The sequence below is a fragment of the Cnephaeus nilssonii genome, assembly GCF_951640355.1.
Source record: "Cnephaeus nilssonii genome assembly, chromosome: 21".
NCBI lineage: Eukaryota > Metazoa > Chordata > Mammalia > Chiroptera > Vespertilionidae > Cnephaeus > Cnephaeus nilssonii.
Window position 1 is genome coordinate 9,893,340 of NC_137092.1, and position 16,379 is coordinate 9,909,718.

Sequence of the window (16,379 nt, forward strand, 5' to 3'; positions counted from 1 at the left end):
ACTGAGCATGTCGTGGGCACAAACAAATCTACTGAGCATGAAAACACGCGCGGTCTGGGCCCTCCTTGGGCTGTGCTGATAGGTCTCCCTCCTTTTTCCTGCTATCTGTGCCTGCCACCTCAGCTTTCCAGCACAGTCCCCCAATTCTTTGGGCTACTGACAGCACTACAGACCCGAAAATACACATGCCTCCACCTTGGCTGGACAGGTACCCAGGCTGCACAGAGCCACACTGAACACCAGGCCCTAGCGGCCCATCGGTACCTGGTACCCTGCATCACAGATCCGGGGTTTTAGTTATTTCAAGTTCTGGATTGCCTTTTCCTTGCTTTCTTTCTTTCTTTTTTTAATGCATTTAATGCCACTTTAATTATACACTTTAAAAGGGTTAAAATGATAAATTGTATGTTACATATATTTTTACATTAAAAAAAAAAGAAAAAAGAAACTTGACCCAGGGTCACATAGCTCTAAGTGGCAGCACCAGCATTAGAATTTAAATTGGATTTCCTTTTCTAAAACTGTAGCTGGCATTTCCTTGGCTACAGAAAACTGTGTTAAATGCAGCCTACTATGAAAAGCTCATTGATTACGACATGCATTCAACACTCGATACAACACATTGACTGAGCAACTAGCAGGTTGAACCGTATGGCATTGCTGTTCTTGACCTACAAACGTGGCGATGCCTTCCAGTTCAACTAATATCTACGCCAACAGCAGGATGAGGAGGGGCTGGGGACCCCAGGACCAACAGCATAACCCCTGTCCTGATGTCCCCAGCCCCTCCTCATCCTGCTGTTGGCATAGATATTACAGTGTAGTGCATGAAACCAAGAATTAAAAAGCAACCTCAATCTTGGAGAAAGTAAGTCTAGCTTCACTACTGTGGTTAATTATGTGTATACATTCGTGACTGCTTGACTTCTTTGCTAACCTATAAACTACACAAGAATGAGGGCTGTGTCTCCTTGTAGCACACGGCCAGGCACGTAGCAGAGCACATTAGATATTGGTTAACTTATTAATTCCTGTTACAATAGACAAACGAGGGTGCTGGAAGCTTCTGGCAGAATGAGCTAACTAATCTTGGGCGGTGAGGACCAGGCACTTCCCTAGCTTGGAATTTCTGACACTGCTGATGCGGTTGCCTTAGGTCTTCACAAAACAGGTCCTCACACCACATATATGCTACCAGCAGCGCAGGTAGGTGGGGCTTCACAGGGACCATTTAAAATAGTTAAGAGAATAAACTATTTTCCAACACAATGAGGTATTTCAGAAACACCATTTACATAAACAATTGGCATGCTAATTGCAAATCATTCTTTGTTGGTCTCCTAAAGCAGGGTCCCCAAGGACCTGTATTAGGCGCTCTGTTCTCCTGGGTTACCTTAGAATATTCACTTAAAAGTAGTAACAATGGAATTCTCGGAAAATATTCGCTAATTCAGACACTTTACTAATTGAAACTCATCTTCCTCATTAGTCTATGTGTTAGGACTTCTACCTATTAAGAGAAAGTAGCAAAGACGGCCCTTAGAGTAACAGTCACCAAATTCTTCCACAGGGCCCTTCTGGTGGCAAGAACCTGAGCTAACATCAGGGAGTGGGTGGAAGAAGAAACCAAAAAAATGACAATTTGAAGAGCAACTATAATCCAATTTAGTCTAATAAATGATATAAGTAAAATGTGAACATTTCAGAGCCTGCACCCCTGTTTTTTGGGTTTTTTTAAATTCTCACTAGAGGATTTTTTTTCATTATTTCTAGAGAGAGTGGAAGGGAAGGAGGAGGGGGAGAGAGAGAGACACAGATCGATTGGCTGCCTCGCACGTGCCCCTACCGGCACTGGGGAACCTGCAACCGAGGTACGTGCCTTTGATCTGGAATTGAACCCGAAACCCTTCGGTCCGCAGCAGACACTCTAGCCACTGAGCTAAATCGGCCAGAGCTGCACCCCTGATTTTTTCATTGACCTGATACAATTTAACAAAAGTGCCAGTGGACACCACTGACCAGCAGACCTGTTATTTACATTGCAGCATCTCCTGGAGAGCCAGCACACTGGTTACAGTCCTGGAGTGTCCCGGACTCGCTTGAATGGCCAGTGGTCAGCAGGCCCCGTTCCCATGCCGAAAGCAAACAAAAACCTGTCACCATCTCCAAAGGATGCCAAGGGACCCTCCAGCCTCGCTGCAGAACCTCGCACATCTCTGGGATGCAGGCGGGATGATCAGGACCCACGAGATTATGCTCTGGGTGTCTTAAGAGATTAGTTACTTAAAACCCTCCACATGACTTCAGGCATCCCGCTACTGATGACAGAGGAAGAGCCTCCTTGATTACAGCTGAAGGCCTCTGCATTTGCAAAGGGAAGATGTGCAGAAGAAAACCAGAGTCAGATTTCTGCTGGGCACCGCACCAGCGCCAGGACGTGGGGCTGCTGAATAAATTATGACGAGGAGGCAAACACAGTAATCATAAAGCCACCATAACTACCGGTCCTCAGGGCTCACATTTACTTATTTCCCACCAAAGCAGAGATTGAATCTGGCCTTGTGCTCAAATGAGGCCTGGCTCTCCCCAAATTCCAACGATGGGAAATGACAGTTCTGTGGTGGGGTTACCAGTGGGAAAGCCAATGTTTGGACTGCGTAATGTTTTAATTAAAACAAAGACGACACACACCAGTCTCCTCTTCCGTTACGGGGGTTTCCAGCCTCCGTCCATTCTCCCCGCTCCCAGGCCAACACAGTCTTGTCCTCACCCCCAGAACAGTTCCCCTTTAAAATAAGAGGATTACGCCTGAGATGCAGAAAGACTCTTCCAAAACAAATTCAAGTCTGGAGGCACATTAGTTCTCCATCTACTTTCTCCCTTCTGGACGCCCACTGCCCAGGGGAGCTACTCGGAAGGGCTGGGTTTGTGACAGGCATGTGATAAGGGAGAAGGGACGGCATTGCTCGCAGCCAGAGATGTGCCTGAGCACCCAGCTCCGGCCCATCACCCGCAGTGAGGAGGGAAGGAAAAGAGCGGGCAGGGTGCTGGGAATGCGGGCTTGATCTTTTGTAACAAAACGCCAGAAGGCAGATTGCAAAACTGTTCGGCAACATCAGGAGACATTAAGAAACAGTTCAGCAAATCATCTCTAAACGGTGTCATAAAGGGCTGTCTGTTTCGGGGTGAGCCTAGAACGAATCTATCTACACAATGACTCCTCTCAGAAACTAACAGACGCGTCCATCTGTGAAGCAGTATTTCCAACAGGCCACGCATCCCCAAACCAACAGAAAACCATCCATCTCCAAACCAACAGAGAACCATCCATCTCCAAACCAACCAGGAAAACCAGAAAGGCCTGGCAGAGCACTGCCTGTGGATGGAGGATGGCCTGCAGGCAGGCTCCCAGGAGCAGGCCCCACCTGCTCGGGGGCTAAAGCCATCTCCACCGGCCCAGTGCACCACATGCCTGGGACCTGCAAACTCGGGGATACATGGAGAAGAGGTGACACGCGAGAAAAGTGCAAAGCGATGTCTTCTCAGGGCTGAAGCAAAGGGGGAGGCTACCTGGCACGGTACCTACCCGGAAGAGCCTGCACCCCACTGAGCTGACCCCCACATCAGCTTCTGGGAAACAAGCCTCCCACTGGCCAGGGTCCTGAGCTGTCCCTCAGCCTCCCCTCCATGGCTTCCTGAGAAGAGTCACTCTGGAAGAACGCAGAGCGGCTGAGTACAGAGCAGGAGAGAGCGACCGCACCACCACCACCACCACCACCACCACACCCCTGCATAAGGGTCCTCCAAAAGCCTGGGTGCATGCGCTCTCCTACCTGCGGGGAAGTATGGGACTGTTCTATTTCTCATTTGTTCTGGCTTCCTAGAAATGCAGGGCTAAGTATGAAATTCCCAACTCCCATAGACGAGACAACATCCCCAGCAGTTAATGAGGGCACTCCTCAATAGACTCACGTATTTTCAAAAGGAAGAATTTGCCCTTATGGGCCTGCCTCCCCCACTTCCCCCATCACTGCCATTCATCTCTTCCTCCTAAAGGGCCCTTCAGCGGGGCTGCCTGTGGTATTCCTTAACTCTCAGCTGCCAGAGAAGAGAACAAAACAGGAAGAAAGGACTCTAAGTAATAATAACAAAAAAGACTTACCTTAGGGATAGAAAAGAGTTCCCTAATGCCAGTGTTCTTAATTAATCTATTTGTTAAAGATTAAAATACATATCAGGTGACTACTTAACGTGTTCACCATGATTTTACCTTCTAATTCTCGGTATGTGAGGTAACAGGACAATGAGCGCTTGGAGCAGGCACGCAGATATTGGGTAAATAAGCAGATGGAAGTCTTCTTAGAGAAGGATCGTAGGAAGATTATAACAGAGCCGGGGTCTCCGGATGGGTGTAGCAGGTCAACGGATGTTTAAGAATGGTTGACCATGGTATGTGAATCCAGCAACCATCCCTCCAAACAGCGACTATTTTAAAAATCGGGTCTAAAGATGAACCTCCAGTGGCTCCTGAGGTTTTAAAGAAAGTCACAGCCGTGAACCTGAGAAGTAACCCACACTTTGAAATAATATTTTGCCCGGCCAGTGTGGCTCAGTGGTTGAGCATCGATCTATGAACCAGGAGGTCATGGTTCAATTCCTGGTCAGGGCAAATGCCCGGTTTGTTGGCTCCTATATGGGGCGTGTCACCATTGATGTTTCTCTCTCTTTCTCTCCCTCTCCCTTCCTCTCTGAAATAAAAACAAACATTTTTTTTTAAAATAAATAATATTTTTACAGCAAGAGCTGCTTCTGCAGGACTAGAGAGAAGAGTTCTCTTTCTTGGGTTAAGGTCTTGACTGTCTGGGAGCCAGCAACCTTGGAGGTGCCCCTGGTCCAGTTCATTCTAAATGGAAGAATCATTTGGGAACTGAAAAGTCAGGAAAACTCTCACTTTTGTTCTAGTCTGTGAACAAACAAGGACACTTGATTGAATCAGACACAAAACCCAGCATTTGTGGTTGTCCTCTTAACAAGCTTTAAATAGGCTTCATTTTAATTCAACATAGCTTCAAAATTAGAACTAAAATAGTCAATAAAATATATGTATGCTTAGCTTGTTAAATTTGTATTTTGGGAGAAAATATTCAGAATAAACAAGTCAATTCTTTTCGTAAAATACATTCAAATTTAAGGGTAGTGTTTTTATTATGACTCTTGCCCTTGATAAAGACAAAATTATTCCATTATATAGCTATTGAATGAGACTCACGACTCCCCAATAATTTCACAAATTACAGTTTCAACTAGCTATAAAATAACCAAATCAATTCTGATTTGGCCATAAAATTAAACCTAAAAAAATAGGGAAGTAAATCACCCCTTTAAAATCAAATTGTTGAACAATATATTCTGTATGTTTCCATTTATGTCAGAAAAATATATGTGTATATTCAACTGTAAGGAATATATATCAGACTCAATATGGGGCATGGGACAGACAGGGGAACTTTCATATTTTAATTTCTGTCTGTACTATTTGATTTTTTAACAACAGAATTATAGTCAACTGTTATCTCTGTTGAAAAATTAAAATTCAAAAAAATAAAGCTTACCAGTATAGGCTGCCTTGTGAAACTGAAACCAATTTCTCATCACTTTATTTTTGTATACGCTTACCCTAAAGCACTCTATCTGCTGTTTTAAATTACGACTTAATTCAAATCAAAATTAAGGTTTCCTGATGCGGGTGTTACACCTAAGAGGTTGTGAAATGTCATTCTCTGGACGTCTTTAAAAACAAAAACAAAATAAAACAAAAAAAAGGAGTCGGTTGTACCTGGCCAGGACAGGATAGATATGGTTTGATCTGAAGCAATGAATTACTTAACTCCAGGTCTCCTGTTCCTCTTCCTATTGAATGTCAATCAAGGTCACCAATGCAACAAATTCATGGGCAAACACACTGTGCAGACACGAATGGGCCTGGATAGCATCTTCATGCATGTTAGGCCTGTCACTATTCTCTGTACCAGCACACTGGTCACATTCATGAGGCATCTTGAACTTCCCTGACATGGCCAATGATGAGCAGGCCCTGTCCCATGCCCAAAGCAAACAAAAACCTAGTTGCCTAAGCTCTCAGAATAACACTTGGAGTCCGTAAACTGGCCACCTTAGAGATTTCAAAAACACCGAAAATGATACCACTTCCCCATAACTGCTAAGATACAGGGGCTAAGGGACCTAACAGGTCAGGCTTCTATGTCCTTTGGTCATCAGCAGCCCAGGTCACCAGACTGATTTTGCTTTAGAGCTGGATTATATCAAGTGTGAGATCATACTGATGGCTGCATAGGAAAAGCAGATTGATACCATATTTAATAAATGCTGTCTGTCTGGGAGATGGAAGATTTCAAATTTATGAGGCTCCCGGGGGAAGGGGGGTGAATAAAAGGGGTCCTTGAGAAGGAGGTTGGCAGCCCCCGCATGACAAGCCTCTGTCACCGACACACCACAGGCGGGACCCAGTGCCTTGTGCAGGGCAGAGACAGCAAACTTAGAAGTCTCCACAAAAAGGAGGAGCAGACCACACTCCTGGGAAAATGGGTGTTATAAACAAAAACAGAATTAAATACACAAAAGTAACATCGACTTAAGGCAATCCTGACCTTACTCCACTACATCAAAGAATCGTAATGGGGCCCTGGAGCGTTGTCCCGTACACCAAAAGGTTGTGGGTTCGGTTCCCAGTCGGGGCACATACCTAAGTTTCAGGTTCAATCCCCGATCAGTACAAGAGGCAGCTGGTCTCTCGCTCTTTCTCTCTCTCCCTCCCCTGCTTCCTCTCTTTCTGAAAATCAATGAAAACATGTCCTCGGGTGAGGATTTAAAAAAAAAGAATCATAGTGGGGGAAAAGCACCCCACTGGCATCCCCCTGTTTTAATAAAGGGGAGGCCTAGGGACCTGAGAGTTGGGGCGAAGAGGCCACCACTAGAAGACTGGACAACAATCTCTTGGAGCTCACCGTTTTGTTACAGTGTCTTTGCCCAGATGATGTTTTGATGGACACACAAAAGCTTGTCCTTTGGTACAAGAACAGGTCCCTTCACTTCCACTCTGGACCTGCCCCTCCAGGAAGGCCTCCTGCCTTCCCTGGCCACTCCTCCAGGGATCCTCCGGGATTCCCACTTACAGCTCTCTGGCATCTTCCATCTGTCTCTGGCCCAAATACCCAGGCCCCATGCCAAACACCTTCTCCAATTCTTATTAAGCTACACCTTGAGGGTCCTGGCCCACCAACACTGGGGCTGCTCCACCCATGGGCCCAGGTGTCTCCCACCCCCCAGTTCTGCCAGGACCTCACCCTTCTATGTCCGAAGGCACGCCTGACATTCCAGCTCCTCCAGAGAGCCTTTTCAGAATGACCACTCCTGACCTCGTCCAGCCTCACTCCTCCCGCTGAAAACAAGCACACGCTGGCCTTGCCTCCTTCCACAGTGAACACCCATCCTCGGACACCATGCACTATCAGTGTCTTCCTGGCCACTTGCAAAGGGGTTCGCCCTTTGCTTTACCTCTGGCCTTAGATGATCGTCTCCTCGGGGGCAGGGGCAGGGTTGTGGCCAGCAACGCCTGGGTCACCTGGATGGTGGTGGGTGGGGCATCCGAGTGAATTTAATTAGAGTTAAAAGAGGGCTAGGCAGGAACTTTGTTTCAACTCGCGTTATTATAAAGCTTTTATAAAGCTTTTTAAAGTACATGTGACATCTGACCACACGCGCTTCCAGCCTGGGTAGAATGAATATAATTTAATCTTTGGTTTAGGATCTGCAGGGCCCTGAGGCTCATCATGCGCTTCTGCTCCTGTAATTACAGATGCGGAAGATGCAGAGCCTGGGCGGCCAGTGGCCTGGAAGCTAACTTCTAGAAGAAACCCTTGCTACCACACCTGGTGATTTGCGCCTTTATGAAAGCAGAGATCCAAAAATAAAAACGAAGTCCCGCTTAACTGAGGCTACGTTATGGGAAGTCCATTGCCATGGCTTTTGTTAAATGCCTGCCACTGTGGCCCCCTCACTAAAGGGTTCTTGATGAGGGAACTTGGCAATGTGATTTCCTACAACTATAAGCTTGATTGTGATGCAGCCATTTATTCCTCTGGAAATCAGGGGGAATTCACACACAGGTGTCCTAAATTTCCTTGAAGTAAAAATACCAACTCTGAGGAATAGCTGTGCTCCCTTTGAAACAGCCAAGAAACAGGTGTCCAATCGTGGCGAATGAGGAGCTCCCAAAGGAACCTAAAAATATGACTCAAGGAGCCGTAACTCAGGACGCACAAGGCCGGGACCACGGAAGGCCAGCACCTGGAGCCACTTCACGCAGGGCCCAGGCCTGGGCTCCAGGGAACCAAGCTAAGCCCAGATTCCAAAGTCAACACATCCAAGCCAATCCTCCGTGTCCACATTGTCCCACGTGAACTGGTACTAAAACCACTGTCAGTCAATTCTCTAGTCTCTAAAGGGCGACTCTAGCACCGTTATGAGTCTGACTCTGAATTATCAGGACTCTGCTGGGAAGAGAATGCCCGCCCCCTCCGAACCCTGCCATCTGAAAGCACAGCCCCAATCCTCTGCCCAACAACCACCACCGACATTGAACTTCACAGTCTGTGGATGGAATTCAGAATGGATGTGAACTTAAATGGGGGGAAAAAGAACACACAAAACTCCCCGACATCTTTATCTGCACTAACCTCTCAATGCATCTTAACAGTGACTTCGATTATGAACGTAGCCTGTGACTGTGTCACAACAGATACACGCAGAGACCTCAAAAATAGCATGTTCACTTTCATTAGGCCCAAATTATGGTAACTGTTAGACCTTGTTCTGTAATGTTATTAAATGCTACATCATAACCTTAGCTCGTAATATTTTGATAACTTATACTCCAATACCATTTATATTCTTTGTTATCCTATGCATTTGTATCTATGCCCTTTAAAGAGTTATCCTAAGAAGAGGTCTAGAGGCTTCACCAGATTGCCAAGAGGATCCATGGCACAAAAAAAGGTTTGAGAACTCCTGCCTGGTGAAGTAGGCGTGAGCACTATAGCCAAAAAACATGGATTCCAATCCAGCTCTGCTAAGTTCTAGTTCTGTTCCTTTGAGCAAAAGGATTGAAACTCTCTGAGCCTCGAATTTCCCCATCTTGACTGAGGGAGCCAACACAGAAACAATACCTACCTCGTTCATCAACAACTTAACTGAACACCTGGTTACTCTGCGCCAGGCACAAGGCTGAGTTCTGGGGGTACAGGAACGAACATGACAGAGAGGGAGGGCCCTTCAGTACTTTCTACAGAAGGTCATGCCATGTACACTGTTTAGCAGTGACTGGCACATGAGCATTCTATAAACACTACAGTCCTACGGCTGAACCCACAACGTTTAGTGTTTAATTACGTGCTGAGTTACGCTGCCTCCCATGTAACTATTGTTGGTTCATCTAGCTCGTGCCCTCCCAACAAAGCATCACGCTCACAGAGGGCACAGCTTGTTGGATGGAAGAACACAGGATTTAGAACCAAATGGCCCTGGCTTCGAAACCCCACTCTGCCACTGGCTAGCTCTGTGACTATACCAGAGACCAGTAGCTGTCCCCCAAAATCTGTCCTCTACTTCCTCTACAGTAACAGAATTTCTAGATTTTGGCTGCGCACATGGACACTCAGAATTAAGAATAATATTTCCCAGCCTCCCTTGCAGCAAAGTATGGTCATGCGATCAAATTCTACCCAATGGGAATATAAGCAGAAGTGATGTGTATAACTTCCAAGAAGTGTCCTGAAATTAAGAGGGCCTGCCCTTTACCTATCCTTTTCCCTCTCAGCATGGCCATCAGGGTCATGAGATGCCCTTGGGAATGGAGGCGTGCACATGGAGCAAGACAGAGGGGCCTGGGGCCTACCACTGTGGAGCACATTTCTAGCTGGTACAGTGATCTGCCTCCGGCAAGTTCCTCCACCTCCCTGGACCCTCATCTACAGAAAGGTGATCAGACAAGGTCTCTACCCAGCAAGGTTGTTTTGAGGATTTAATGAGATGGGGCTTGCTTCACAGTAAGGGCTTGAGTTAGGAGGTGATATTGCCACTGTTCTTATCTCGCTGCAATGAAAAATGTTGGAAATGGAGACATCTTAACACTGCCCTGGGGGCCCAGAGGTGGCTCCAGGATCACACACTTGAAAGGCATCCCAGCCATGCTAATCCTCCAGACAAGAATTCCCTTCTCTGACACCCTTGTCAAAAGGCCCCCAGGGAAGGGAGGTGCACTCCCCCTGGGACTGCTGTTGGGAGAGGGGTGTTTGTTCACCCATACATCACTATCCTCATCTATCCCTTCGGAATCCGGAATCCTTCCTCCGAGGGCCCTGACCCACCTCACTCCTCTCTCTGCCTCCTTATCTCTGCCTTTGATCAGCCCAGCCCTGCCTCTGGGCACACTCCCACAGGACACCCAAGTTCCCTTCTCTCTCTGTTGGAAACACCCTCTGGTCGCTTCCCAAAGAAGCTTCCTAACTAACTGGGAAGTAAGTGATCGCTTCCTGAGCCCCTCCTATTCAAATAGAGGCTTCCCACGCTCTCCAAGCGAAATCCTCTCCCATCAGAGAAGACTACAGAACCATCAGCCGCCGACAGGCTCTCCTGCATGGATGCAGAGAGGTCCCAACCGCCTCCATTGGGAGTGTTCTGTTGCTAACACTTTTAAAGCGATTTCATCTTGTTTGCAGCATCAGCACTGGGCTGGGAGGCATAACTCTTCCTGGCAATGCAAAATCGAAATTTGCTTTATGCGCCTAAAGCTCATATTCATCTTCCCTGATAGTTCCCTCCCTGTTCCTCAGACACAAATCCTACTCTGTCTCTCCCACAGAGTTGTCATCATCCTGTGTCACTGTCACTTACACTGTGCTCCCAGGCACAGCCACAACCAGCTCTCTCTCTCTCTCTTTCTCCCTCTGCCCCTTCTCAGTGGTGCAACTTTACTCTCCTCCTCAAGGTTCAACCAGGTCCAGGCTTTAGAATTGGAACAAGGGCGGCTGTGGCAGCCAATGGCTCCCCAGTGGGGTGGGAACCCAGAGCTGCAACAGGAAGAAACAAGACAGTGGTCAAGAGAGCAGGAGTCAGCACCCAGACAAGGAGAAAGGAGGAAGCTGGGAGCAGAAAGCACAGGCCTAATGATGTCAGAGGAGCCACACGCATCTTGGAGACCCACCCTGAATCCCCCAAGGTTCCCTAACTCACACTGCCTTTCAGGAGGCTGGCTGCACCTCGGATCAGTCTCACTCTGCAGAGCACTTAGCCTTATCCTACTGTTCGCACACACACAATTTTACTCCAGGGGTGTGACTCACATGGGCATAAAACCTGGGATTCTTTGCTGTTTCAAAGTCACATTACACATTAATTGCATGACACAGCAAGAACGCTGCCCCATGAATCACTCCACGCCAGACTGCAAGCAGAAAACAAGACCCCACCGTGGGTTATGTGCCCTCTCCAAATACCTTCTGCTCTCCAAGGTCCCCTCCACCATGCTCAGAGCCACTGAGGAAGGAGAAAAGAGGGGATTTCCCCAGCGGGGCCCAAAAGACCAGGCAGAGATGAATGTGTGTCCACAGTTCCAAACCTCCCCACTCCCACCACGTCCGTCTCCTGCCACCATTCCCCTTCAAGGCCACCTTGAGGCTCATTGTCCTCCACGGCACCTGTTTATACGCGAGGCTGGGAGTGAAGGGAAGACAACAGTGCAGGTGCCAGAGCCCAAGCTTCCACTCCACAGAGCGGCCCAGCACAGAGAACAGCCGGGACTTACAGTCCTCGAGCAGCCGGAAGAAACAAAAGGCACAAATGTCACATCTCCTTGTTTTCCCATCGGTGCTTCCCTCAGCCCTGGGCCCCACCCGACCACTCTGCCTCTTTCCCGCCTTCCACACAACCCACCCCACACCTGAACCTCCCGGAGGGCTTTCCTTGTTGGTCCTCCGGAATCCACATGAATCACTAATTACTGACTTGCACCCAGACACTAAGCGAATGACAAACAGAGAATCACAAATGGCAATCGGATCGTTAGGACTGGCGAACAGAGCGCTTCCTCCCTTCTGAGTCCACCTGAGCACACGGGAGACACTATCCTAACCCACACCTGGGCAGAGGCTCTGCCGCCAGGCCCGGGGTGTGTGCATGCGCTGGGGCAGGGAGGGCTGGCACTAAGGAACTTACACGCTGCTTCCTTCATGCGCTACGCACTGGAATTACCTAGGACGACTGAAGTCGGATGCCTGGGCCACCCTCCCAGAGAATCTGGTTGAATTGGTCTGGGGTTGCCTCCTGGACTTTCATTTTTAATATATTTTTTAATTGATTTCAGAGAGGACGAGAGAGGGAAAGAGATAGAAACATCAATGATGAGAATCATTGACCGGCTGCCTCCTGCATGCTCCACACTGGGAATCGAGCCCACAACCCAGGCACGTGCCCTGACTGGGAATCGAACCCTGACCTCCTGGTTCACAGGTCCATGCTTAACCATTGAGCCATGATGGCTGGGCCCGCCTGGACTTTTAAAAGCTCCCCCGGTGATTCCAACCTGCACCCAAGTTTGCAAACCACTGACTGCACACATTTATGATGTGTTCAGACATTTTTCAAAACAGTCAAGATGTTCAGAACACTCACAGCCTTTCACTGTCAGGAAAGGTGATAGCCCGTGGAGGCCTCGTCCCATTCTACGGAGGCTCAGACGTCAATCCCGTCAATCCTGTCAATCCCGGTGAGGCCGAGACTGGAACCCGGGTTCTCTAACCCCAGGCTCCGTTCTCTGTCCACCCACCTGGGAACTCTCACCAGGGTGTAGACAAGGCAGGAAAGCAATCTCCACTGCCAGCAGGTCTTGGACAAACCCCATCAATACAAGAAACCTGGACTTGGAGGTGCAGAGACCCAGGGGGCAGTGACGGCCGGTTCTGAACGCAGGGGACCCAGCATCCGGAGAGGGCGGGAGGCATGCCCACGTGTGAGGCCTGGGGCAATGCAGAGAGAGACAGATCCTGGCCAGGGAGCTTATCCGAGCCCCAGTGTGTCCTAACATACCTCACTGAAGACGGGGCTCAATGGCAGGGAAAGTTTTGAATTTGAGGATGGACATGTGTTAGGCACTGGGAAGAGAAGCCTTAAGAGAGGTGTCCAAGGTTTGCCTCTCAGCACCAGTGTCTTTGTCCAGCTCTAAGCATTCTGACAGTCTGTGGGGGCACAAAAACCAATCCTAATACCTTCCCAAACCAGGCAGCCTCAATCCCTCCAGCCTCTCCTCCTGCAGAGCAACAATCGGAGCTTCCTTGGTGAGGGGACATATGACGAGTCCCTTCAAACACGTGTTTGTATCCAAACTGCTTAGGTAGGGCAAAGCACCCCTTCAACCCCTTTCCAACCACACCCACCTCCCCATCAGCATCACCACACCCACCTCCCGGACACAGTAGGAATAATGTCGCCACGTCGGGTTAAGGATTTACATGGACCATCACAGAGGTGAAGTCACTCAAGCACATTTGTAATACTGCAAGGAGCCAGCCCACAACCCACATGGAGTCCCCAAACCACTGACGGGCAGATGGGGACCTCACCCCTGCCAGGCCTGGGACAGACACTTTAAGGGCAGCAAATGTTCCTTCTTACAGACCGCACACGCTGTTCCACTATTCCTCCCCGGCCAGAAATGGGTCTCTCAGTACACCAGTCCAGCCCGTGCCACACAACCTGTGCCACACAACCTGTCACACACCGGCCGCCTCTTGGTGTCTCAACATCTCCTGGTGTTGATGGGAAAGAACCACACGGAATTACAGGAACCAACAGCAGGTTAAACTTTCCCATCGATCGATCGCGCTGAGAGCAATGCCACTTACCCAGCACAGCCAGACAGCTCAGCACCGGGAGAAAGCACTTCATGTCGGCAGCGGAGAGAAGTCACAACACGGGCGCTTCCTCCTCTCCCCGGACTTAATCTCTCATTGCTGGCAATCCACTCTCAGCTCCGGGGGACAGTTTTGGAAAGAGAACTTAACTCAGAAAATAAGAAAAGGTTAAAGAGAAGCGATCAGCAGGAGGCAGTCGGGAGGGCCACGGGTGGGTGGGGCGTGTTAAACTCCCCGATGCAAAGAAAGGGTCCAGAACAATCCTGCAGGCGCTCTGGGCTCCTGCCACATCGTGTGCCTTGCGGTTTCCACTGGAATTACAGATTGCGGTGGGTTAATCCTCCAGGAAAAGGGGGAAAGAGTCTGAGAAAATCCTTTCATCCGCTGATTATACAGAAATGTCCTTGGCTTCCCAGTGAAGGTGTCTGCACTCTCCCTCATTCGGATTCCCCACAGGGGACTGGGCAGGTTTTGTCAAAACCTTCAACAGCCAAATCGCCCCTGGCTAACAGCGACTGCCTGGGTTTCTTCTTGGAAAAGTGCTCTCCATCCATGATGGGAGGTCACGGAGCTGCCACCAGCCCCAGACCTGCCAGGTACACACGAAGCCAGTTGGCGTTTCTGAGCCCTGAGGCGGTCCCCAATGCCAGCAGATTTCTAAAACAAACACAACAAAGATTTATCAAAGCCCAACGCGCCTGCCACAAAACCCAGGGAGGGGCAGAGCCCACCCACCACCTGGGTCCCTTCCCCGGACCAGGACAGACGCTTTACATTCTGACCTTGGTCAAGTCGCTATGTTGGCCTCCGCCTCAGTTTCCCCGCCCAGAGAGGGCAATTGTGGGCAGCCGGATGGTGCCTGCCATACTTTTGCCAAATGCTTCACTCCTGGGAATTCCCTTCGCCTCCGCCGAGCCCGGCGCCACGGGCAGCCCCACCCTCCGCGGGCGCAATTCGGTCTGGGGCTCCGAGGTGGGGCAGCCACTCCCGGTTCCACCCCGGCTCCCGCCCCCTACGTGGGAGCCCGGCGCGCGCCGCGTCCCTGGTGGCCCCGCTATTGTTTTACCTTCCCGGGTGTTTATTTCCCGCTGAGTGGAAAGGAAAGAGACGGAGGGAGAAGGGCGCCGAGGCTGAGCTTTCCGCTGCCGGGACACGCTCGCTGTGCGCCCGACCGGCCGGAGGAGGGTCTGGGGCCGACCCCAGAGCGCAGCCGGCGCCCGGCCCGCCGCCGCCCCTCCTCGCGCCCTCCCGGGGCCCGCTCCGCCCGCTGCCGCCCGGGCCCGCGTCGCCCCCGCTCCCCTATCCTCACCTCCCCGCGGCCCTCTCCCTCTACGCGCCGGTCCGTCTGCCGGTCGCTTGGCCCGGGCGCACGCCTCTGGGGACGCGCCGCCTCCTCCCAGTCCTCCGGCTACGGCACCAGCCGCCGCGCGGCCCCTCCCAAGTCCCCGCCCCCTCCAGCCCGGGCCGCTGCACCGGCAGTCAGAGCGCGGGGCGCGGGTGCTGCTTGGGCCAGAGGCACCGCCCCCGGGCCCGCCCCTTCCCGCAGACCCGGGGACGCGCGGCGGGGCTGGGGGCCAGGCCGGGACCTGACTGTTGGGGACCTGGGGCGGGGCACGCAGAGGCCGCACCTGCCGGTGGGGAGGGCCACCCAAGGACCTGGACACATCTGGCGTGCGGGCCAGCAGCCCGGAAAGTTAGCCAGGGGTTCACTGGCAGCCTCCCGGGTCGCAGGCTAGACGCACAGGCCCTTCCCAAAGCCCCGCGAAGGCCCAGGGCCTCCAGGAGGGCGGCACCAAAACAAAGCCCTCTTAGTGGCCGTGAGCCTCTTCATGTAGTGCAACCCATATTGCTCTTCGCTCTAGCACCGAACTTCCTAGAAGCTGAGACCGAATTGGACTCTGAAATAGCCTGGGTTCTAACCCTGGTTCCTCCACTTCCTCAAGACAAACCGTGGTCGGGACTCTGTACCTCCGTCTCCCCATTTGTCATGGTTATATGAGATGCCCGGGATACACGTGTAAAACAGAATGGTGCTGCCACATCTTCTGCACTCAGTAACTGTAAGCTGTAATGGTTTCACGAGTAGGTCCTATCCAAGCAAGTGCATTTTCATTCATTTGATACTTCTCCAACCCACCTAGGTACTGGGTAGGCATCTCACACGGTGACCAAGGTAGAACAGGACAGCCCTGACCTCCTGGAGCTTGCAGTCTCATGAGGAGACAATAAAACAGGGATGGCAAGAAAAAAAGTGTTGACAAAGCACATGCAGGGACATAAGTCCTATGTTGGGGGTCGAGGCATGAGGAGGAGGAGGGGGAGTTGGTCACCCAGGAAGGCTTCTAAGAAGAATCAAAGAGCAGAGGAGGCAGCAGAGGAAGAGAGAGGAGAGAG

At 50.4% G+C, this 16,379-nt stretch overlaps 1 protein-coding gene across 5 annotated transcripts in view; it reads right to left on the bottom strand.

Annotated features, from left to right (window-relative positions):
* Positions 1 to 15,418, bottom strand: part of IGSF3 (immunoglobulin superfamily member 3) — an 87,287-nt gene extending 71,869 nt beyond the window's left edge. For 3 of the 5 annotated variants that reach the window (XM_079760799.1, XM_079760798.1, XM_079760795.1), the window contains exons 1-2: positions 15,295 to 15,418; positions 13,977 to 14,642 (exon numbers count right to left, since the gene is read on the bottom strand). In XM_079760799.1, the coding sequence (XP_079616925.1) occupies positions 13,977 to 14,019 (43 nt within the window). In that variant the 5' untranslated portion in view covers positions 14,020 to 14,642; positions 15,295 to 15,418. Of the gene's footprint in view, positions 1 to 13,976; positions 14,643 to 14,767; positions 14,911 to 15,051; positions 15,199 to 15,294 lie in introns of those variants that run through there. The other 2 variants (XM_079760796.1, XM_079760797.1) reach the window with 2 other exon arrangements.
* Between the last annotated feature and the right edge of the window lie 961 nt (positions 15,419 to 16,379).